General features: G+C 41.1%; 1 protein-coding gene across 1 annotated transcript in view; it reads left to right on the forward strand.

Moving 5' to 3' along the window:
• The window catches only part of LOC134655511 (dystroglycan 1), a 129,667-nt gene that overhangs the window by 90,700 nt on the left and 12,971 nt on the right, over nt 1-25,996 (forward strand). The window contains exons 4-17 of the mRNA XM_063510980.1: nt 2,620-2,751; nt 4,339-4,485; nt 5,543-5,710; nt 6,810-6,974; nt 8,033-8,152; nt 9,410-9,565; nt 10,315-10,458; nt 13,132-13,449; nt 14,013-14,174; nt 15,106-15,324; nt 18,227-18,372; nt 19,430-19,570; nt 21,979-22,078; nt 23,357-23,605. Of these exons, the coding sequence (XP_063367050.1) occupies nt 2,629-2,751; nt 4,339-4,485; nt 5,543-5,710; nt 6,810-6,974; nt 8,033-8,152; nt 9,410-9,565; nt 10,315-10,458; nt 13,132-13,449; nt 14,013-14,174; nt 15,106-15,324; nt 18,227-18,372; nt 19,430-19,570; nt 21,979-22,078; nt 23,357-23,605 (2,358 nt within the window). The 5' untranslated portion in view covers nt 2,620-2,628. The remainder of the gene's footprint in view (nt 1-2,619; nt 2,752-4,338; nt 4,486-5,542; nt 5,711-6,809; nt 6,975-8,032; nt 8,153-9,409; nt 9,566-10,314; nt 10,459-13,131; nt 13,450-14,012; nt 14,175-15,105; nt 15,325-18,226; nt 18,373-19,429; nt 19,571-21,978; nt 22,079-23,356; nt 23,606-25,996) is intronic.

Below are 25,996 nucleotides of genomic sequence, written 5' to 3' on the forward strand. Positions count from 1 at the left end.
ATACTCGTTTTATTATTTCTACAAATGTTTATCTAAAATTAGGAAAACTGCGCCTAACTACTTTAACTTTCTTCCCGATCATTATACATCACTTTTTTTTACCCGAATTTCCTTAAGGAAATCTACATCAAAGTCTTTTCGTAATAAGACAGGTCAAATTAAGGGTACTTCCTTAAACTGTGAAATGAATGCGTTCGAGTTCTGATGTCTGGAAGTAATTTCTTAAAATAACATTGCCTTTCAAGTGTCTAAAAGTGCGGTGTACCTACTAAAAGGAATGTATTAAAAGTATTCCCTGAAGTGCCTTCGCGACAGAGTAAGAAACGCATGGTGCGGAAGCTAGTTACAAGCGAGGGCGGGAAATGTGCGACACTTTTCAGAAATATATACTTATAAAGATAAGGCAATTGGTATCTAACAAAGTCTGTAGTAATCTTTACCGCTATATTTGTATGCGTATTGTTAACGAATTTGTCCTTTTTATTTTTCAAAACATACATTAGAAACAAATAAAAAATGTAGATAAGAAATATTTTGTGAAATTTTTGTTGCCATGAATTTCTTAACGCCATAATCAAAATACAGTTTTATTTATTTATTATTTTTTAACCTGGAACTAACTGATTATAGCGCCATTGTAAACACAAACATATCCCTCGAAAATACAGACGTAATTAATATAATTATAACCTATTAGCATATACATATATGGTAGTAATGCCATCTATATTGAGATTGATGATTGCAAGATTGAACGTTATGACCTAATTTAGTAGTTATGGTAAGTATTGTACTTGTATTTGAATGTGACTCTTTAAAATAAAGTAGCGAGACCTACTTTGTGATAATTGTTTATCATTGAAATTGGGTTTATGATGTGATGTGTGATGCAATATTTTTCCATAAAACGACTGAAGCTACTGTAGCCAAAGCTTGAATACAGAATCAAAATGACTAAAATATGATAAACTGGTTGGTAGGGCAAACCACACTTTTCCTACTCGGCAATTTCCTACTCTACGTCTGCAACTAATTGAAAGGCGAATTCTGTTTGTTTACTATGTCACACATACATTTTTCACAGCAACTGAGTGTAGGCAATTAGCTTTATTTGCGATTTTGTACTCTTTTGGTCTTAAGGAACTATATCTTGTACCTAACCAGTCGCTCGTCGCTATGCACTCGCGACCGAAGACGCGCCGGCAGCATTCTATTTGCGTTCGATCATTATGCGGCAGCACGCTTCTTTAACTGTGTAACAGTACCCGGCCCGTTTCCGTCCGCCTTCTCGCCCGTTTTATAGGCCCTGTGTGTAGTCATTTGTCAAGTTTGCACGAATTTGGGAAATGGTGACACTTGAGTTAGAAACTTGTCTGTTCTGAGTTTACAAATAACAGGAATTAGAGTTGTTAGTCTCTTGCAACAAAAAAAAATGCTTATTTGTGAATTCGGCAAATCACCATTTATATGGGCTCAATGCACAACCCGAATCCGACTTGATTTCCGTAAACAACAACCACCACGACAACTCGTATGTTACTGGTTCGTTTTGTAATATATCGATTATTTAACCATATTTCAAATTTACCCTTGCGTCTTTTCATTAAATTGTTACATACCATCCCTATCATTATTACTCACGAACTATACCTGGTCATTGGCCGGACTTATGAGAATAGACGAAGAAAGTAGTTCTTTATTTGATGTTTTTTCACACTAATACATTATTATTTTTTAAACTTAAGTTATTTTTACTTGCCATTTCGCTTAATTGGTTCCTATTCGCGCCAAGTTTAGAAACAATCCTCCTGTGACTCATTCTAGTATAATTGTCGCACTTTGCATTCGCCTACCGAATTAGACGTCTATGTTTAGTCCGCTAGGCAAGACAGTCCCAGTTATGCACTGAAAATAAACGTGTTTCTGACTAAACTGACAGACGTACAAATTGTTCATTTCTGAACTGTTCTCACTTCTCGATCATGGTTAACATCAGTGAGCCAATCGGGCGCCTTATATAACAACATTTGAAAAAAAAAGGAACCTCCAATTTGGCCAAGGATATGATCGACGCGTTGCCAATAGTGAATATGCAAGGTGTGAGCCGAAGTCATGCCTTCGACTGTTAGGACTCGATCAATAACATTAGTTCATCATCATCATCATCACCTATACCCAGATGTTCTTTAGTTACTTAACCATATTTTGGTCAACGATCCCGATCTTAGGGTCGGTTGCACCAAACTGTTCGTATCGTTAAAGAGTTCGCAAAATTGTTATGTATGGAAAGTTTCATAGTAAAGCGCCGGGGCGCGCCGGCTGACGTTGATCAGTCTGTCAAATGTGGTTGGTGCAACTGGCCCTTAGTCTAACGCAGTGGTCGGCAACCTGCAGCCCGCGGGCCGCATACGGCCCGTGAACCTGTCACTTGCGGCCCGCGAGCCTCCCTGATGGTTATTTTGTATGTTATATTGACAAACGACAATGTCTGATAAAGTCATAAATATTAATAAAGTGCGGCCCGCGTCAACTTCGTTAACTACTATGTGGCCCTTGGCTACTAAAAGATGGCCGACCGCTGGTCTAACGTATACTGAGCTGTATATTGTTTGTCCGCAGCATGTGTTTATGAGTGGAGCACGGGAGATGGGGGGCGCGCGGTTCGTCGCGTGCGCGCTGCTGCTGCTCTGTCCGCTGGCCCTGAGTCGCCACGACGAGGACTTCGCGTTCGACAACAGCGAGGAATTCCAGGTAAACATAACCTTAGGTACAACAAATGGTAAAAGGGGCTGAAACCAAAGAATTATCACACGGAAGGGTCACATCCATTATATAATGTCTTCCATTAAACAGACAGGCCATAGAGCTTGACTAGGGTGTTTTGCCTTTTCGCCGAAGTTTTATTTTCTTAGTTTCACTTACCAACCAACCAACGCAGATTACAAATCAGCATCGTACGCTGTTCAATTACAAAAATATACATTTTATGTTTTTTATTAAATAGACTTACAGTCATTTTGCTGCCTAAAATGTTGCGTTTTAAAAAGTGTATTTTTTCATGAAATTACATTCGGCAAAATAATTTTCGGCAATTATTTAGAGAACCGCTTGATTAAAGTGATAATGATGGTCAGGTTTGGCCAAGGGTACTGAAGAAGTAACTGTAGTATATAAGTTTCTAGTCAGATTAGTGTAGTGCAACTGTTGCTACTTATCCAAATGTTAATCCCCAGACTGTATGTAAACTAAACTCACAACAGCATATGTCTGCGAGTTAAACTAGTAGATAGTCAAATGTCCCTACAACTAACACTGGCAGTTTCTAACTTACCAAGGGAAATATGTGCCACGAACTTTGCGTATTTGGAAGACCATTGCAATTTGGTAGTTTTGTACTGACTTGTACAGTGTATTCGTATCGTACCTACTCCTGGTTGACTGATATACTTTTACTGTTAAAGCTACTGAGCTGATATTCTGGCCAAAAACTTTAACATTAGTAGGTACCTAATTGTATTTATCTGTATTCCAAGTGTTCCGTGCCAAACATGGGTCACGGAACACGTAAGGATAATTTCCTCTTATGATTGTATGTGTTTTTTTGTTGTAAGTTGTCCTTCTCAAAACTGACTACAGAAAAAATAAAGACGGTATAACACACAAAAAATAAAAATAAAATAATAATATTTATGTATCTGGGAGACCGAGCTTTGCTCGGAAAACATATAAAAACTAAAAAATGCGCGTTTTCCCAGAGATAAGATCTAGATCTAGCTAGCTAGATCGATTTTTCGCCCCCGAAAACCCCCATACAGCAAATTTCATCGAAATCTTTAGAGCCGTTTCCGAGATCCTCGAAATATATATATAAATAAATAAATAAATAAGCAAGAATTGCTCGTTTAAAGGTATTAGATAGATACATAGATAGATTAATCAAGTAAATGAGTCTCGGGAGTAGTGTTCCCTTCGTAGGTACGTTTGTCTCTGTCAGTAACATAAACGCACACGTTTTCTCTAACTAATCTGTTTCACGGATGCATGGTGTCACAAAATAGCTATAAGTCAAGATAGACCCCTGCAGCTGCTTGTCGAATTTGTCTATACTTCGATCCATTTAGCATCGAACTCTGTCTCAGCTAAGATTGAAAAACAGAAACTGTAAACGTCGCAGTAAATCTAACTGAAATAGTGCAGTTAGTTACGCCTCTCACGGAAAAACAACACTTACCTGAAGGAGTAAAACAATCTCTTAAAACTTTTCCCCTCGGCACAAGAAGACAAAGGATTATTCTCCCTTCAACTAACTTACGAGTAATTTATTTTGCTTACTTTCAGGTTGAACTAACAGCAAACCATTCAGAAATAGCGAAGAATGGCCTAAAAAGGTTATGGGGTGTTCCTGATACATCGGCCTACGTGGGACACTTGTTCCGAATGGAAATACCCAAACAAGCATTCACCGGCGACGTACTAGCATATAAGGTACGACTTCAAATCCATTCGTTCAATAGAATTTGTTCAATTCAATTCTAAATTCAAATGTAGCACTTTGGCAAAGAATTATGCTCCTTCGAACGCTGGGAGATTTTATAGAAAGTAGATCGAGTCAACGAAGAAATTGAGTTTGAATTTCTACGTTCTTACTTTTCACAAATTTCTGGCGAGTAGTCCGTAGGAATTGATTGGCTCGCCTATTTTACGGTGACATATATAATATTTCCGGTTTGCCTATGTTTGGCGCATTGTGCGGATAAATTCTGAATGAATGAAATAATTTGTTATTATTATTTGTTATTAAACAAATAAATACTTGATTTCTTAATGAGTTGAGACTCCGTCCACTAACCAATGAAGCACAAATTTATGAATGTGCTGTCCAAGTGTTCAATAAATCACTTGCATAAATAATTAATTGGTTATCCGCTACGAGATAGCTACGAGGTAAACGAACTCATTAAGTACTACAGTGTATATGTAGGTAAGTATTATTAAAAGTTCAATTTTCCGGTCCATCGCTCTTCCGTCCGCGAGTCGTTTACGACAACCGGAACAATTGCCTATCACTATGATCGATGCAGAAACATAAAAGTGGGTACTAGTAGTTACATAATTATGTTCCTATTTATACATAACTCATGTTGCAAAAGATTTAGAGAAAATGCATAAAAGTACAAATGGTGCTTAACGCCTTAGGGCATTTTCTATCAGTCATTGATACTCGTACAATGGAAAAAAACACCATAAAATAATAGTCACATGGACAAATAAAGATGAAATACCTAACATCAGCCCATAAGTCCCATAACCCCACATTAATTACACAGTCATGTTACACAAACAAAGCTAATCATACAAAAACTGGAAATGCCTCGTTAACGTTAATTACCTTTGTGTAATAATAACGTCAAATAGGCTTTTGGCAGTTATAGCATATAAATTTACCAATCGTAGGTAGCTTACGATTAATAATGGCCGATGATTGCTAATTCTAGTTTTTTGTAATGTAAATGCACTTTAGTCGTAACTGACTTACCGCCAGGTTCACAGCGAAGATGGACGCCGCACGCCAAGCTGGCTGGCCGTGGACTCGAGACACGGGCTGATCAGCGGCGTACCGCAACCGCAGGACCTCGGCCCGCACACCTTCACCGTCACCGCGCACGGACGGATCCGCGGGCTCAGCGCGACGGACTCGTTCACTATCGAGGTACGTTCAGGACACCAATAGACTCCAGACGGGCTGATCATCGATGAGCCCCTATCACAGGACCTCGGCCCGCACACCTTCACCGTCACCGCGCACGGACGGATCCGCGGGCTCAGCGCGACGGACTCGTTCACTATCGAGGTACGTTCTGGACACCAATATCACAGGACCTCGGCCCGCACACCTCCACCGTCACCGCGCACGGACGGATCCGCGGGCTCAGCGCGACGGACTCGTTCACTATCGAGGTACGTTCAGGACACCAATAGACTCCAGAGTAGGTACTCCAGACACGCTCACCAAGCACGGACGGGCTCAGTGCTTGTTAGTTTGGCCTTTTCCCTGAGAGAGTTTCAAATTAAGTTAGCTATTCAATATTTCTGGGTGCCCATCCAGAGTATTCCTACTCGTACGAGTTTATTCTAGATCGTGTTATCCATATCCACACTATAGAAAAAAAGAAACGACATTTAGACTATCATCGTTATTTAGTACAGCCTATCAACCGCGCAATTCTTTCACTCACTATTGTAGGCCTATACAAAGAACTTAATTGGAAAAGTATAAAAGAGCCCAGCATCCTTCCCCGATTAGTGGACTGAGACTAGTGTGTATTGGCCAAACAAAGAAAGTGGGTCAGTCAAATGAAGCCAGGCCGCTTTTGTATGACTTCTGACCCTTATTTGTGAGGCGGATGAGCGGTTTATTACAGTTTAGATGCACTTCATTGATGGCTACGCGGACGCAATTGCATGCAAAGCGGACTCGTAACTTTCAATTCATGCCAATGAATGTTTTAGCGTTCACGGAACTTAATTGAAATAATGATGATAGTTTGATAGTTCCTGCTTAGTTGTAATATAATTTTGTTGATGGACCTATTATAGATGGTAATCAGTGCGCGTACGATGTGCGTGCGTTTTTAAGTTTTTATTCATACATTTTCTAATATAATAGGATAATAGGACATGTAAAGAAAAACCTGATGCTTACTAGCGTTTTATAGCAAACACGCAAATTGGTTGCAGAAAACACAATACTTTTTTGATCGACGCATGTTCCGTATTTTAAATTTAACGTTAATGTTTTTGTTTCACAGGTGAAGAAAGCGGAAGAGAAACCCCACTCCAAATATGGCTCTTGCGTGGGCTCCGAAAACCGCCTAGTGCTCGCGGTTCTGGTGGACGGGGCCTTCCAGAACATCTCTCCGCGGCAGCGGATACGCGCGCTCATGGAACTAGCCAGCTTCATGGCCCTAGACTGGGTAAGATCTTTGCTTCATCATCCTCTTTGATTTAAGTGCGCGGTTGTTGTGATCAACGCAGCGTTGAACGCATGCGATCAATGGAATCTAGGAAAAAAAACAACGGGTTGCACTCAGGGAGTGCCGGCAGAAGTGAAAACTCAATGACTAGTGCAAAATGCACTATGTATAATTGAGGTTAACGCCATCTAGCGTTAGCGTTAATTACTTGAAACCCCTAAGCACATCACTGTTAGTACTCGAGTTATATTAATACCAGTTAGAGCTAAACTCACTAGATGGCATTTAAATCAATAAAGAAAAACTCAATGACATTACATGTAACAGTTTTTCATGTAATGTCATCATCTTGTCAAATCACTCTTATAAACGCCCATGTCGACACTTTCGCTCGTTACACGCAAGTAAAGGAAGACTTAAGATTTCTCATTTAAATTCGATTTCATCAAGTAAAACATTGTTTACTAGTTTATTGTGTAAAAATATGTCAAATTGAAGCGACGTCACATCCTTACATGCTACTTGCATGCTTGCATACTTCTTTACAAGCCACTAGTAATTTATATCTGCCTATTGCGTTTGTTTTCGTACATAGACCTTCTTTCCATTACTCCACACCTTAAGATTAATCGTCATTCGGTGGTCTGATTTCACTCCGGGAGCTTATAACCTACTCAATTACATTTTTTTTTCTTAGCCTATTTGTGTGTCCCACTGCTGGGCAAAGGCCTCTCCCCTGGTTCTCCATGACTCCCGATTCAGCGCTTCTTCCGGCCAGTTGTTAAGGAAGGCGTCAAAGTCGTCCCGCCATCTCTGAGGGGCTACCGCGAACCACGTACGACGTGTTGCATCTCTGTCGCACTTGTAATTTCGTACGTAAGTGTGACAGGGAGGCAACACGTCGAACGTGGTTCGCGGTAGGCCTTCTGCCTTGGCCTGCCCCGCCCACGCTTCTTCGTCGGCATCCACTTGGTGGCTATGTTAGCCCACCTATCCGGATGCATGCATTACATATATCTACTAAAATATTAAAAATGGAAACTGACTTATATTTGCAGGACGAGTTCTGGATTGAGCCGTACAAGACGGAAACGGCGCGGACGCAGTCGGTGCTGATGAGCGGTGTCGGCTCAGCTTCGCGCAGGCACGGTGACGCCACGACTGCCATCTACTTGAATGTGAGTCCATTGTTGCCTACATATGGTAGCCCAGCATTCACTTTCAGAAAGTGTACAGGAGGAATGCACCAACAAGTTAATGCGCCGCGTCTGCATAGTGTGCCATACATAGAACCCGTCTTAGCAGCTTTACTCACAGAACATATTAAAGAGGTTAGAATGGCTATCGCGCGCAGTTAGTATCGGAACCGGTGTCGCCGCTCGTTCCTCTCCACATTTACTATTTACTAACACTCGCGCAACGGTAGTAAAAACTTGTGTGCGTGGTGAATGGATACGCCTCCTTTAGACAGATTTGATGTCTGGTTTCTTAATCTGAAGGTTATTGTAGCGCAAAAGGCATGTTTACGTTTTTCGGTCAGCGCGGGCGAGTATTAGCATGCGAGCTTTTGCTCATAACCGGCGGCGACACGTACCCTGCTCGCATCGCCATTCTACTTGTTCTGTGGCTTTACTACTGCTTACCGGGACTTCCTTATTCCGGGACTCCAAGTACATTGACTGGTAATGGCGCTCTCCGATCTGTGCCCGTGTCGTCTTATACGTACACATTGTTTAAATTCTAAATGGCTTTGAAGCAATTACAAATTAAAGCCGCATAAAATAAACAATTGTTAAAAGAATGGTGTCACAAACTCAAAATATCGTAATAGAACGTTGATTCACACACCAATCTATTAATTCATCGGTGCCACTCGCGTACTACTTTTAACACTTGGAGGATATAATCAAACGGAGACGCCATGTCTGTAATTTTCTGTACAAAACAGTCTGCCGATTTTTGCGGGGGAGGGGAACGTCAAATGTATGCGTAACGTAAAAATAGCCATGTCAGATAAACGTCAGTCCATACATTGTGTATGACCGTTGGCCGCCTATTTTCGACAGAGGGGAAAGCCTGTTAATGGCTACTCCGTTTAGTTGTATCCTCCAAGTTTTAACACCGTAATTTGACAAATTGGAGTTTCAAATCTCGAGCTGGAATCTAATATCAAAAAAATAGCGTTTTGCAAATTTCGCCAGGCGATTTCGTCGCGTCGCTACAAGTACACGCGGCCCACACCAATTTTGATGTCTAGCCATAGCAGTTGCCGCGCACCGCTACGGAACGGACGCCTGCTCGCGCTTGCGCCACCTAGCTTATCTGTCGTAATAGACGCGTTTTGTTAGAGAGTGAATCTTCTGTCTCTAGTACTATTATTTATTCTGTGATTTCCCATAGATACGACCATAATCTCAAATTATTTTTGATTTCAGGTGGGCTGCGGTGAGAAGCTATGGAGCCGGCACAAGGTGCTGGTGGCAGGTCTACGCGAGCAGTCCCGCGACGGCACGCTGGCGCACCTGCTGCGGCTGCCCGTCATCGGCTGGCGGCTGACGGCCGTCAAGCCCGTGCCTCGACTCAAGAGACAGGTGGGTACTGGAGTAACCTTATATCCTGGCAGGGTCGCCATGTACGGATGTTTTAATAAATAAAATAGAATATTGATTACATGTGTTTATTGGTCAAACACAACTTACAGACTAACTCGATTACATGATTGATACGTAAGCTTATATAATAAGTGCATAAGTACACATACACCACAGGCACTGCACTTACAGTTTGATTCTTGCTTCGTCGGGTCCATGTGGATTTGTGCGTATTGAAATACCAGCAGCAGGCAGGTTAGCCTTACATCGATTCGAAAACGGACATATTCAACAATTATTTTCTCCTAACGAGTCCTGCATAAGTATCTCAAAGTTGTCTGAAATAAATCGGTACATAAGTCTTCTGTTCTGTAATTACCAGATGTTCCAAATGCACATACGCTCTTATACTCTAAACCAGCGGTCGGCAACCTGCGGCCCGCGGGACGCATGCGGCCCGTGAACCTGTCACTTGCGGCCCGTGAGCCTCCCTGGCTATTGCATGTAATATTGACAAATGACAATGTCTGATAAAGTCATAAATATTAACAAAGTACGGCCCGCATCAACTTAGTTAACTACTATGTGGCCCTTGGCTGCTAAAAGGTTGCCGACCGCTGCTCTAAACACATCGCCGACAAAGCTGCAGCTGGCTCAGTGCGTAAGTCCTTGACGTCACCGAGCTTGTATTTTTAACATATTTTAAATAAAAAAAAACGTTAAAACCTTATTATCTTTGTTTTTCTCAGTCACCTCAAGACCTGGACGACGGTTCCGGCGCGGGCTACGACAACTACGACGACGACGAGGACGCCGGCGACTACAGCGGCTACGACGACGCCGAGGACGACGACATTTACAAGGACGTCGACCCGCCCGCCGGGCCAGAGATGGTGAGTACTGCCCTGCGTACGATACTGCACCTTATTGTCCTTACTTACGGTTGGATTTCGTATACAGAGGCGCAAAGGAATATGTGAGTATGACTAATAATGCCGGCGGTTCGGTTATCAACCGAGCTTTTCCTTTCAGGGTTAAATGAACCATGGGATAATTGACGCGTGCATATGCTGTGACTTGTAGAGTATAATTAAATAGTACATTTAGAATCTACTGGGTATTCTCATACCTACGTTTAATAATTAATAAACATTTTAGAATTAGATCCACCTTAATACTTTCCATGAGCCAAGGTCTCTGGCAATGCAAGATTTACGCATTTATCAAGCTATAATGAAAGGAAAAGTTCGGTTAAACCGATTTAATGACTATGGTTACAGTTTTTAGGTCCGAATGTTTATCCTTCATTTTCACTCTTCAAGAGTGACGCTCCTATCGCGAGTATTAACCGTCACTATCAGCCTCTCTGTCAGCCTTTAGACTTACGACGGCGATTCTCAATACGCTATTGCGGTTCTATATCTCTTTTTCCGCCATTTTCTCTAGATAACTTTGTTCCCGTAATACTTAAGAAAAAGCAAACATAGTGTACCGTGAATTAAAGTTCGCAAACCCAGGAGTATGTACCTAAATATATGTCATTTCTCCAAGAACTAAAAGTGGTATAATTTAGATTTCCCTAAAATTTTGTGATCATTTTTGTGGCGTAATCGAATCCACATAATGTACCTATAGCATTTGTTTTGGATGAAAACGAAACTAACAACACTCATTCGAATACATTTCTGACCTTGCGAAGAACCTTCATTGGACAGAGAAGTATCGTTTTAATAAAAGCAATAAGACTAATAAATAAGTCTGCACAGTGCATCAATGACGATGAGTAAGTATAGTAAGTGCAATGTTTAATGGCTTAGTCATTGACGTCTATTAGCCTTCTCTTGAATTGCTTTGAATCAGCAATTGTTTCTTGTTATTCAAATTACTTCTTAAACCTTGAACTGATCGTCAACTAGAATAAACATGATTATTTCCTTGAAAATCGTCAATTAAGCCCATTTAACACATTTTAAAATTAATAAGACAAATGAAAAGTGCACATATAGGTATTTAATTTAGAGATGCCACGAATATTCGGCAACTATTCGATATTCAGCCTATTCGGCCACTTTGCCGAATATTCGGTATTCGGCAAATGTTGCCTACTATTCGGCCGAATACCGAATATCTGTTGCACCTACTTAAAAAGAAAAATTGCACAATAAAAATAACCAAAAACTATGTAGGTATATTTAGAATGTGTTCTTGGAAAGTTGTTACGTCATCTAACGTTGAGCTTTGTTAGCGATCTTTTCATAATAATTGTGAACAAAATGTTCGCATGTCATGCCGAATAATCGGTATTCGGCCGAGAGAGGGGCCGAATATTTGATATTCGGCCAAAACCACTATTCAGGGCATCTCTAATTTAATTGTTTATTTGCATTTCAAGGGGGTTTATGTAGGTTTTGTTGAACCAAACATTATATAATGACCTACAACGTTCTCTCAGTTGACAGATCTCCCGAAATGCAAAGAAACTAAGAACTAAAATATGCTTGGGTGACGCTTAAAATGGTTCATTGTTATGATACCTAGGTCTTATAACTGTGTGTCAATATGATGTAACAAATGATAGTTTTAAGATAAGACGTGTTCCTCATTCATTGTTCCCTTACCTGGTATGACCCTGTCATCCATCTTTGTAAGGCTGGAGTTGCACTATTTCCAATTTTCGATCGTAATAGTGAGACTCTAACCTTACAATGTAATCCGACTCGACTGTCATCGATCGATTCATTGAAAAATAATACTTAAAAAGAGAAAAATAAATGATTCAAATTTAACTCGAATCTGATGAGAATAAAAACAATAGACGGAACGGAATCCAATATTATGTATGTCTGGGGTGTGAAAAGATTTCTAAAAGTATTATTTACCAATGAATGTCCCTTTGTAGAGTAAATTATTAAGAGGAATGAATCCTTGCACTTATCTGTCACGCCATCATAGCCGCATCCATCGAGACACATTATTTAGCATGGAATGTTGAATGGAAATGCCGTATACCTACTGTTGGAACCCCCCGTACTAGCACTGGGAATCGGTACAGGAACAACATGTGTGGCAAACATTCGACTAAAATCAATCATTACATCAGGATTTCAATTTTCTACATTTCGTCACCAACATTTGACCAAACATTGTACATTTCATACATCGAACAGCATCATATGCTTTGAATCGAAAATATCATGATCATACCAACATCGACGTTCATAATAAATTGTTTGAATTTAATAATATAAAAGATCACAACTGACAAGTGAGCTTTGTGTGCTGTTATTAACTATTGTGCTTTATCATTTTGCCTCTAACAGAAGCTTAAACAAAACACAGCGCAGGTTTCAAAGCACTCTCCTGAAGTTCCTACACAATAAAATGCTTAAAATCCGTCCAAGCGCAGCCAAAGGCGCGTTCACTGATCAGTAAGGTCTGGACGAAAGCAAGCCCACCGCTTATCTTTATAATACTCCGTCTCAATAACCACACACAGGGCTCGCTTACTGTATGTACAAATGGGTGGCAGTACTAACCTAGTCTGTGTCGCGGCGCGCGCGCTGCAGGTGGACGCCCCGCCCCCCGCCCTCCCCCCCGCCGCGTCCACGCCCCCGCACCCGCACCGCCACCACCACGGCGAGTCACCCGACACCACCACCGACACGTTTCAGACCGAGGCGCCGCCGACGACGACCCCCCTCCCCCTCCCCACGCCGCCCCCGCACACCCTCCCCCCCTCCCCCCCGCCCGTCACCACCCCTCCACCCGCTTCCACAGTGCCCCCCTCCCCGCCCGCCACCCGCCCCGTCACCGCCACCGAAGGAACTACGCGCGCAGAAGAAACCACTCCCGAGCCCGCCTCTACTAATACATATACCACGGAGGTTTGTCGTAACCCAGCTGCCGCATTTGTGTGAGCATGGCATGCCGGTGTGATGTTGTTCTCAGTTCGACTTTGTGCCACTGTAAATAAGGCATACTTTACCTTGTGTCCTTAGCTGATATTGATATCACACTGTTTTAAAGCATGTATAGTATGTTGTGTGTGAAATACTACCCTGTACCCCCAGTTTAATTTAATTCCTTTTGATTGTACTCTTAGCAACGTAGTTCACATTATATTTATTTTACGCTAGATTTCCTCCATAGTTTTATCCCGTCAGAATGTACCTATTGAGCGTTTATCTTGAAATGTTTAGCAGTAGATAGAAAAATGTTAGAATCCACAGACTGGACTATTTTAGTAAGAATGCTGTCAAAATTACTTGTTTCTGGCAAACAGCTTAACAAAAAAATTCTATCGTGAAGTGACAGACAAAACACTTTCTGAATAGAAACTTGAAAACGCACTGGCATGAAATTTGAAGTAGTTCTCATTGCGTGCAAAAAAGCTTATCGATTTTTATTTAACACACCCCAATTTATTAAATAATATTTAATGTTTCAGCTGGAACCTAAAGTGAAAATCACTCCGTACGGCGCCGAAACAGCATCAGAAGCCAGTATTGTGAGTTATTCCGCCGTGCCGGCGACAAACCCCAGGACCTTCGACCATGACCATGTCATCATAGTACCTGGTGACGATTCCACCACCACAGAAGCCGAGACGGTATGTATACTCACCAATCAGCTTAACCACCTAACACTTCACGGTAGACTAATTTTGATTCAGAGTGGAACTGGTGTTAATATAACACTTAGAATAGTGTACATTTTGCCTCACGGTTTCCATTTCCATCGCGTGTATATTAATATGTAAATATAACTGACTAATTTGATGACGTAGAAACAACGATATCGATTGGTTTTAAAGGCTTGAAATTTCATAAACTAGGTTTTATAAGCCTTCATGCACTGTAATTCACCCACCGGTAGGTTTTGGGTCTTCCTTGTTATGAAGCTTTCAAGTGTTAATTAATAGTATTTTATGCAACCATTGTTTAAGAGAGGTCAAAAAAGGCGAGTGGAGTGAGTAATGTCTATGGTTCACTCATCTGTCAGAGATGACAATTAAAATTAGGTTGGCAACAATGTATTTCATACAATATTTTTAAAGTTGTGATTACACGAAGTATCGTAAAAGTGCCATAAAGATACTGCGTGTATTGCACAAATACTTTTTTGGGGAATAGACTAAAGACTTGTCTTGACAACTATAAGATAGGGATTTAAAGATGTGTGCACGACCCTTTAAATGACAAATAAAAGTACGGGAGTAGAAAAATCCTTTTTAAGACTAGTCGATGTGAATGAGTTTTAAGAACCACATGAACAGTCGTGTGTCATGTTACAATACACAGGTATCTATTGGGAATCATTTATTCAAGATTTCGCCAAATAGAATACTGTCTTTACAATATATGCAGCCATCCCCAATCGAATAAAAATGGTGTTAATGGTAAGTGTAGCTTCCTATGAACTACATTTTCTAATAATATGCAGTACCACTATTATATAGGTAATCCTGTTCATATATCAACTCGTTGTTTCTACGTCCACCCTTCACGGCACATCGTGTGAGCGTAGCATGGCACTTTCAGCAGACTGTTATAATTCGCGCGTCCAACGAGCCCTCTTCCACCGAGCCGCCACCCTCTTCCACCACGCCCGAGGCCACAGCACCCACACCAGCTACCACGACATCAACATCGACAACTGAGGCGCCGACCACGATGTCGACAACTTCAACGACGTCGACAACTTCAACGACGACGGAGGCGGCGCTGCCTGTGACTGAAATTACAGAAGTCACGAAGGAGGTTCGTAGGAGCCTATTAGATCTAAAGAACCAAAGAGTTATGAGTTAGAAGGAATAAAGTCTAAGACAAAATCGTACCACAAACTTGACAGAGTAGTAAATGTCGCTGTTACATTAGGCGGTATATTTGGTTATTAAAAGATGACGATTGACAATTCAATTACTCGTACCACAATATAATGACGTAATTTAGAGCCATATACTTATAGTTTGGCTGTCGACGGCACTATTTTTTCTTCTACTTTATACCTCTTCAATAATAGTCAATAACTCTTTGATAGAACTAAGAGATCCCGTACAAGTTTGAACTTGCAAGTGTTCTTGATTCTGTGGAACTATCCGTACCATACAATCCACTAGCCTAGGCTATCTAAAGATCTACAGCCTACGTAAAACTCTGATATCTTCAGTCTCTTGTGTAGCAATTTAAATGTCGATGCTACCAATTTATGGCCGCTTCATTCAAGATCCAGCATTCTAAAAGCCAAACAGACCCAATCGACCTACAAGTTTGAGACAGTGATCCACAGTCCTCGTAAGTACGTTAGCATCGTAGTAATGGGTTAAGGTGTGCACTGAAAATTTGAAGGGATGTGCAGTGTGCACTGCACAGTTGCAGCCGAATTGGTAATGGTTTACTTGCTTACTCGAGTGAATGCGTGTGTGAAAATCACGGGGATAACATGGTATTTCTTTAATCATTTGGGCGCATTTTCGATCTTAATCAATTAACACTAACTTTTTCAAAATTTAGAACTAAGTCGCTCATTAAATATAATGAATAAAGTCAAATTCGGGCAATGATGAATATCATCATGACCCGAAATTATCGCTATCGATACATGATCTATCGAAATCCATTTAATCTATTAGAAGTGTTTTTCCTGATAAAACAAATTCCCAAAAACTGGTTGTTACAGCTAGATTTAAAAAAATGTGAAAAAGTATTATGATTATTAGTCCATTCGAATTATGTTTAAAGGGTATAGCCGGGTAAGCAAGGCCAAACTGCCCTTAGCAGAAAAAACAATTTCCTTTTACTGGATTATTAACCTATATATAAATAGTGCTTTCACCAAATATTAAGCCTCAAATGCTTCAGATTTAAAAAAAAAATGCAAAAAAAGAAAAATCATTTTTATTTTATTACAGCCAAAGTACTAATCCGATTTCTTTGTAATTTGGGTATATTATATATACAATTAAGGTCGCTTTCTGAAAAAAATTATATTGAATTATCTCTTAAAATAATAGTAAAAAATTGAAATGAAAATTCTCAAAAAAATAAAAAAAATACGTGCGAGATAGCGACAGTTATCAAATTTACATATTTTATGTAGAATTTAATAATGTTTAACATATATTTTTTTCAAAAATTAAAATCGGGATTAACAGTGTGAAAAACTCGAATTTGTAACATCCCATAATACTCTCTCTTCATACAAGCAAAGCTAAGTAGTCATAAACGAATGAAGTATATTGTGAACGCAGTTTTTACGAATTTGAATTTAGAATGTGACGTATTTTATTCATCAAAGGAACACACATTTTTCAATCGTTAACGCTGTGTATAAAATTCGTGCCTATTTTCCTGTTCCCGCGCTTTTTAGGGTTCCGTACCTAAAGGGTAAAAACGGGACCCTATTACTAAGACTCCGCTGTCCGTCCGTCCGTCCGTCTGTCACCAGGCTGTATCTCACGAACCGTGATAGCTAGACAGTTGAAATTTTCACAGATGATGTATTTCTTTTGCCGCTATAACAACAAATACTAAAAACAGGATAAAATAAAGATTTAAGTGGGGCTCCCATACAACAAACGTGATTTTTGACCGAAGTTAAGCAACGTTTGGCGGGGTCAGTACTTGGATGGGTGACCGTTTTTTTGCTTGTTTTGCTCTATTTTTTGTTCAAGGTGCGGAACCCTCCGTGCGCGAGTCCGACTCGCACTTGTTTTTTAAATCTCTGAATGCCGTTCGCCCTAGCCGCATACAGCCACGGAGTTTAAGGTCCGCGCTCAGCAAAATAAGTCGCGTTCTAAATTCAAATTGCGTTGGGAATATAACTTTCTAGTATAACGTACAAGTTATTTTGTATGAAGAGAAGGTATTATGGGACGTTACAAATTCGAGTTTTTAACACTGTTAATCCCGATTTTAATTTTTGAAAAAAATATATGTTAAACATTATTAAATTCTACATGAAATATGTAAATTTGATAACTGTCGCTATCTCGCATGTATTTTTTTTATTTTTCTGAAAATTTTCATCTTAATTTTTTACTATTATTTTAAGAGATAATTCAATATTATTTTTTTCAGAAAGCGACCTTAATTGTATATACAACATATCCAAATTACAAAGAAATCGCATTAGTACTTTGGCTGTAATAAAATAAAAATGATTTTTCTTTTTTTGCATTTTTTTTTTAAATCTGAAGCATTTGAGGCTTAATATTTGGTGAAAGCACTACTTATATATAGGTTAATAATCCAGTAAAAGGAAATTGTTTTTTTCGCTAAGGGCAGTTTGGCCATGCTTACCCGGCTATACCCTTTGAGTGCTCATTCAAACTAAACTATTAAACAGTTGTATCATACGTTTTGTGTTAGTTAATGACAACAAGGTATATAACATTTTATCTTACCGGTGTATACATTAGTGAACTTCACTACATAGTATAAAACAAAGTCGCTTCCCGCTGTCTGTCTGTCTGTCTGTCTGTCTGTATGTATGCTTAGATCTTTAAAACTACGCAACGGATTTAGATGCGGTTTTTTTTTAATAGAGCGATTCAAGAGGTAGGTTTATGTATAATTTGTAAACCCGTGCGAAGCCGGGGCGGGTCGTTAGTATACAATTTAAACCACTCAGTAATCTATAATAGAGTGTACTACGTTTCAGGAGTCGGTCACGCCATCGGAACGATCAAGCACGATCTTCGGCCGAACCACTGAGACTGTGACGTTCCCGATACCTGTGACCAAGAAACCGCCATCGCTCAAACACCACATGAAGAAAGTCGCCACCGCCGCTGGGAAAGCGTTCAGGTACCTAAAGTTTCATTCATAGAACTTGCTAACTAATTAAACAAAAGTTACTAGTAAATTGACATTCAGTGTCAGTTTTAGTATAGCGGTTTGTTTACATAGTTAGCAAGTTCTATTGAATGACACTTTAATTCATTGATATCTTGAGGTCGTGAAGTCTGACATTTGTGAAAAGGATCTCGAGAAAATACTTACTTATGATTGTAAAGTGGAGGTGAAAGAGAAGAAAGGCAGGCCCTAGCAAAAGCCGCGATAAGACTATACTTTGTTTTTTTTAGCATTAGAAATAAGGTAAACAATCTTGATGTGTCTTTTAATTGAAAAACACATTTTAAAAATAAGTTACGGTAAATATGTAACAATTATGAATCTAATACGATCTTCTGCTTTCATAAGTAATAGTTATTGATTTTTAAAAGTGTTTTTCAATTAAAAGATATGTCAAAATCGCTTACCTTCTTTCAAGTTATTTCTAATGCTAAAAAAACGAACTATAGGTGGAGGAAGATTGTGCATTTTCTATTTTATAGTATATGATAGAAATAAACGACGATCTGTGCATCAGTACTACAAAGACTATCTAAAAATCACCCGTGACCCGTCCTTGACACGATTTTCTTCACGATCTCTCGAATGTTAATTTTAAAATAGCAAGAGAGACAAAAATGTACGAGGACGTGTACACTTCTGTCAAGATTCTGCCACTGTTCAGCAAATAACTATTTTTTATAAACGTTGTATTTGTCATGGCCAGATGTTATATATAATTCCATGATGTGGCAATCATTTCATGAATTCTATGATCTGGTCACGACATATCACAAGGAGGAATATTGATGTATGAAGATTAAGAATAACGGAATAACTCCTAAGGGCTCATTAAGACGGCGCGCGAACTCGTATACGATTTTAGTTACATTGCGGACCATTGAGGTTACATCAATTCAGCCGACCGATCAAACGACGCAATGTAATGAAACTCGCATGCGAGTTCTCGCACCGTCTAAATGAGTCCTTAGGCGTTAACTAATTACCTAATATGTAACGTGTTGTTCAGATACGTGATCCCCGCGAACCTGTTCACGGACCCCGAGGACGACAACAACCTGACGTACACCATGTACATGAAAGAGGGTACCAAGCTCGGCAGGAACTCCTGGATACAGTTCCTACCTTCCAAACTGGAGGTGTATGCGTTGTAAGTACCCACAGACAAGACATCCTCTAAACCAGGGATCGGAACCGGTTTTTTGCAAAAACTTAGAAATAACCATATTTTTCGAATTATTTTATACTCGAAATGTAGGACTCAGTTGTGTTTTTAGGTTACGACTTCGTATTATTAGATTGCCCAATTAGAAATGAAGTAATTAGCAAAGAACGAAAAAATACCGTTTCCGTTCCCATACAAAAAATACCGGTATCCGATCCCTGCTCTAGACTGAGCATAGTAACGCTACCCCCTCTGCCACTTATACGGTAGTTATACTCCATCTTCGAGTTAATCCCGTGCCGTGATTGGTCCGTGTCTTTGAACGGGACGGGATTCGCTCACCTCGTCCCCCCGCACCCCCGTATTTTTGGCAGCATCGGTTTCATGAAATAATTGCTCTAAACTCCGTCTAGAGGATTCCTAGTTTATGTAAGTACCATATAGTACATTGTGCAACATGGGGCGTAAGTTAAATATTGCAAACGAGGGTAAGTTAAATCGCGACGGCTTGCCGGAGCGATTTATAGACCCGAGTTTGCAATATTATTACGCCTTGAGTTACACACAATGTTTTTCATCACACTTGCGATACAAAAATGAAGTATAAAGACAAAAAAACTGTTATTTATGGTACTAGAAACTTCATTACTCCCTAGGGAAAACGCTTTTTCTATTACTCCCGCTAAGCCTGCGTGCAATTCCACATTTACTGAGCGAGTGTGATGAAAAGTTTTTTATTAACTTACCCAGGGGAAGTCATATTATCATGGTCCTTTTAGCTATGGCAGACGATTGTGTACACCGGAGAGACACTATGGTGTGACACCGTTTTAGGCGGCTGAATAGACCGATTCGAGAACGATAATGGTCTTCCGCAGACATGTGAAGAGATGGTATATGACCAATTGTCTACTGTTAGGCTGCTTACAGACGAGCGACAGTACGCGACACACTGTCGGCGACGGTCGCTGACGACCGTCTGCGACGGCTATCGGTGACGGTCGGTGACTGTCGGCGACGGTCGGTGACTGTCGGCGACGGTCGGTGATAGCTGTCGCGGCGTCGCTCTTGTGTCACAGCACGCAGTCTTCGATGTGTAGTTCAAGGAAGAGCACATATTTTCTTTTTCAAAATGAGTAATGACGATTTTGATGCTGATGCATTATTGTTTAAAGAAAATACGTGCTATCTCGTGCAACTGCGTGCTGTGACACGTCCACTCTCCCTAGCCTTGTTAGAGGAATCATTTTTAGGGTTCCGTAGCCAAATGGCAAAAAACGGAACCCTTATAGATTCGTCATGTCTGTCTGTCTGTCCGTCTGTCCGTCTGTCCGTCCGTATGTCACAGCCACTTTTCTCCGAAACTATAAGAACTATACTGTTGAAACTTGGTAAGTAGATGTATTCTGTGAACCGCATTAAGATTTTCACACAAAAATAGAAAAAAAACAATAAATTTTTGGGGTTCCCCATACTTCGAACTGAAACTCAAATTTTTTTTTTTCATCAAACCCATACGTGTGGGGTATCTATGGATAGGTCTTCAAAAATGATATTGAGGTTTCTAATATCATTTTTTTCTAAACTGAATAGTTTGCGCGAGAGACACTTCCAAAGTGGTAAAATGTGTGTCCCCCCCCCCTGTAACTTCTAAAATAAGAGAATGATAAAACTAAAAAAAAATATATGATGTACATTACCATGTAAACTTCCACCGAAAATTGGTTTGAACGAGATCTAGTAAGTAGTTTTTCTTTTATACGTCATAAATCGCCTAAATACGGAACCCTTCATGGGCGAGTCCGACTCGCACTTGGCCGCTTTTTAATACTTGTCGTATTATCATTGCCATCCTAATTGAACCTCCCTGCGGTTTTCATTCAATTGTGGACACGAGTTATAAAAATCCTGCAAAATTTAGTGCAGACGAATTTACTTTTGGTTACTAATAAAATGGTACTGCTTGTTTTTAGGGTTCCGTACCCAAAGGGTAAAAACGGGACCCTATTACTAAGACTCCGCTGTCCGTCCGTCCGTCCGTCCGTCCGTCCGTCCGTCCGTCCGTCCGTCCGTCTGTCACCAGGCTGTATCTCACGAACCGTCATAGCTAGACAGTTGAAATTTTCACAGATGATGTATTTTTGTTGCCGCTATAACAACAAAATAAAGATTTAAGTGGGGCTCCCATACAACAAACGTGATTTTTGACCGAGGTTAAGCAACGTCGGGCGGGGTCAGTACTTGGATGGGTGACCGTTTTTTTTGCTTGTTTTGCTCTATTTTTTGTTGATGGTGCGGAACCCTCCGTGCGCGAGTCCGACTCGCACTTGGCCGGTTTTTTATTTTTCTCCGTTTATTTAGCGATAGTTTACTGATTTTTTGTGACATTTCAGGCCCTTAGAAGCGCACGTGTCTCGCTGGAACTTCGTGATCGAAGCACAAGATAGCGAGGGCCGCACAGCTCAGGGACCGCTCGATATCACCGTCCAACAGGTACAATACGGCTTATCTATTCATTATGTTTACAATCTTTTTCTACTCCCGTACTTTTATTTGTCATTTAAAGGGTCGTGCACACACCTTTAAAACCCTACCTTATAGTTGTCAAGACAAGTCTTTAGTCTATTCCCCAAAAAAGAATTTGTGCATACACGCAGTATCTTTTTGGCGATTTTACGATACTACGTGTAATGACCACTTAAAAAATATTGAATGAAATACAGTGTTGCCAACCTTATTTTAAATGTCATCTCTAACAAATAAGTGAACCATAGAAATGTTTTTTTTTAAATTTCATTCATTAATTCATTCTTTTCCCGCCCGCACCCTCCATTTTTGCTACTTCTTGAATTAAAAATATTTGTAAAATTTTATTTAAAAGTAAGTGCTTGGTCGTAGAAAAAGTATTGTATGCAACGTTGTTTAACTGAGTCAAAAAATACTCGTGGCGTCTTTATTAACAATTTTCGGCTTCGCCTCAAATTGTTACTCACGCCACTCGCCTTTTTTGAGCTCTCTTAAACAACGGTTGCATAAAATACTATAAAGAAATTTTGGATTTTCATGCAGTCATCTAGGAATGAAGTAGCGTAATTCTTTTAATTAGTTGGTTTAAAATAAGTTTGATTTGTTATTTATAAACTAACTATAGCACAAAATGAAAGCGCTGGCGGCCTAGCGATAAGAGCGTGCGACTTGCAATCCGGAGGTCGCGGGTTCAAACCCCGGCTCGGACCAATGAGTCTTTTGGAACTTATGTACGAAATATCATTTGATATTTACCAGTCGCTTTTCGGTGAAGGAAAACATCGTGAGGAAACCGGACTAATCCCAATACGAGCCTAGTTTACCCTCTGGGTTGGAAGGTCAGATGGCAGTCGCTTTCGTAAAAACTAGTGCTCACGCCAATTACTGGTTTTTATTACTGTGGTTATTAGTTGCCAAACGGACCCCAGGCTCCCATGAGCCGTGGCAAAAATGCCGGGACAACGCGAGGAAGATGATGATGATGAAACTAACTATAGCCCCACTTTCGTGTAAATTGAGCGATCGAAACATTTCGGAGACGCCACCGTATATCCGCGACAAAGCAACGATGCCGCAATGCCGGTCGTAATTAGGTATTTACATAATCGTGAGATCCTATTATAAAACTCACTTTGTTCGTTTCATAAATACACTCTTGTTTTAATGCCTTTCAATATGTAGCAGTCACATAAACAACTATAAAGATGTCATCCAGTCTTATTTAACCGAAACATTATCTTCCAGCACAAAGCCGCCCGGACGATCAACCATCAATTCGTCATGCACTTCAAACTGAACAAGACCTTCACCTACGACCTGGACTGGCAGATCCGCGCGCTCGAAGGCATCGTCAACCTTCTGGCCACAGACATGCACCACATTACTGTGCTGAATGTGTCGCAGACCGGGGACGTCTGCGAGTTCGTGTGGACCAACGATACCCTGCCCAAGGAGACCGCGTGTCCTATGGATGATATCAAGAGACTGATGCAGGTAAATGTTTAGTCATGTTAGTTAGTATGAAGCAGCTCCGTGCTTGAAGGCATCGTCAACCTTCTGGCCACAGACGTGCACCACATTACTGTGCTGAATGTGTCGCAGACCGGAGACGTCTGCGAGTTCGTGTGGACCAACGATACCCTGCCCAAGGAGACCGCGTGTCCTATGGATGATATCAAGAGACTGATGCAGGTAAATGTTTAGTCATGTTAGTAAGTATGAAGCAGCTCCGTGCTTGAAGGCATCGTCAACCTTCTGGCCACAGACATGCACCACATTACTGTGCTGAATGTGTCGCAGAGCGGAGACGTCTGCGAGTTCGTGTGGACCAACGATACCCTGCCCAAGGAGACCGCGTGTCCTATGGATGATATCAAGAGACTGATGCAGGTAAATGTTTAGTTAGTAAGTATGAAGCAGCTCGATGCTTGAAGGCATCGTCAACCTTCTGGCCACAGACATGCACCACATTACTGTGCTGAATGTGTCGCAGACCGGAGACGTCTGCGAGTTCGTGTGGACCAACGATACCCTGCCCAAGGAGACTGCGTGTCCTATGGATGATATCAAGAGACTGATGCAGGTAAATGTTTAGTTAGTAAGTATGACGCAGCTCCATGCTTGAAGGCATCGTCAACCTTCTGGCCACAGACATGCACCACATTACTGTGCTGAATGTGTCGCAGAGCGGGGACGTCTGCGAGTTCGTGTGGACCAACGATACCCTGCCCAAGGAGACCGCGTGTCCTATGGATGATATCAAGAGACTGATGCAGGTAAATGTTTAGTCATGTTAGTAAGTATGAAGCAGCTCCGTGCTTGAAGGCATCGTCAACCTTCTGGCCACAGACATGCACCACATTACTGTGCTGAATGTGTCGCAGAGCGGAGACGTCTGCGAGTTCGTGTGGACCAACGATACCCTGCCCAAGGAGACCGCGTGTCCTATGGATGATATCAAGAGACTGATGCAGGTAAATGTTTAGTTAGTAAGTATGAAGCAGCTCGATGCTTGAAGGCATCGTCAACCTTCTGGCCACAGACATGCACCACATTACTGTGCTGAATGTGTCGCAGACCGGAGACGTCTGCGAGTTCGTGTGGACCAACGATACCCTGCCCAAGGAGACTGCGTGTCCTATGGATGATATCAAGAGACTGATGCAGGTAAATGTTTAGTTAGTAAGTATGACGCAGCTCCATGCTTGAAGGCATCGTCAACCTTCTGGCCACAGACATGCACCACATTACTGTGCTGAATGTGTCGCAGAGCGGGGACGTCTGCGAGTTCGTGTGGACCAACGATACCCTGCCCAAGGAGACCGCGTGTCCTATGGATGATATCAAGAGACTGATGCAGGTAAATGTTTAGTCATGTTAGTAAGTATGAAGCAGCTCCGTGCTTGAAGGCATCGTCAACCTTCTGGCCACAGACATGCACCACATTACTGTGCTGAATGTGTCGCAGACCGGAGACATCTGCGAGTTCGTGTGGACCAACGACACCCTGCCCAAGGAGACCGCGTGTCCTATGGATGATATCAAGAGACTGATGCAGGTAAATGTTTAGTCATGTTAGTTAGTATGAAGCAGCTCCGTGCTTGAAGGCATCGTCAACCTTCTGGCCACAGACATGCACCACATTACTGTGCTGAATGTGTCGCAGACCGGAGACATCTGCGAGTTCGTGTGGACCAACGATACCCTGCCCAAGGAGACCGCGTGTCCTATGGATGATATCAAGAGACTGATGCAGGTAAATGTTTAGTTAGTAAGTATGATGCAGCTCCGTGCTTGAAGGCATCGTCAACCGTCAACCTTCTGGCAACAGACATGCACCTCATTACTATACTGAATGTGTCGCAAAGTGGGTACGTCTGCGAGTTCATGTGGACCAATGATTCGCTTCCTAAGGAAACTGCTTGCCTTATGGATGATATCAAGAGACTGATGCAGGTAAATGATTAATCATGTTAGTAATTACGAAGTAGCTCTGTGGTCGAAGGCATCGCCAACCAACTGGCCACAGACATGTACCACATTACTTTGCTGAATGTATCGCAGAGCTGCTGAATGTATTGCGAGTTTGTGTGGACCAACAAGAGACTGATGCAGGTAAATGTTTAATTATGTCTGTAAGTATGAAGCAGCTTCGTGTTTGAAGGTATCGTCAACCTATTGGCAACTGTCATGTATCATATTTCTCTCTGGAGACACGTGTAGACCAGCGATTGGTACTTTGTTCAAGGACATTGCGTGCCTTATTGATGATACCAAGAGGTTCATGTAGGTAAAAGTTGATATTAGCAGAGTAGGGTTAGATTTGGGTATGAATAATGCGAGTGGTGTAACCATTTGTATTTTGTTGGTAGGTACTTGCACTAC

Source organism: Cydia amplana, chromosome 16, assembly GCF_948474715.1.
Source record: "Cydia amplana chromosome 16, ilCydAmpl1.1, whole genome shotgun sequence".
NCBI lineage: Eukaryota > Metazoa > Arthropoda > Insecta > Lepidoptera > Tortricidae > Cydia > Cydia amplana.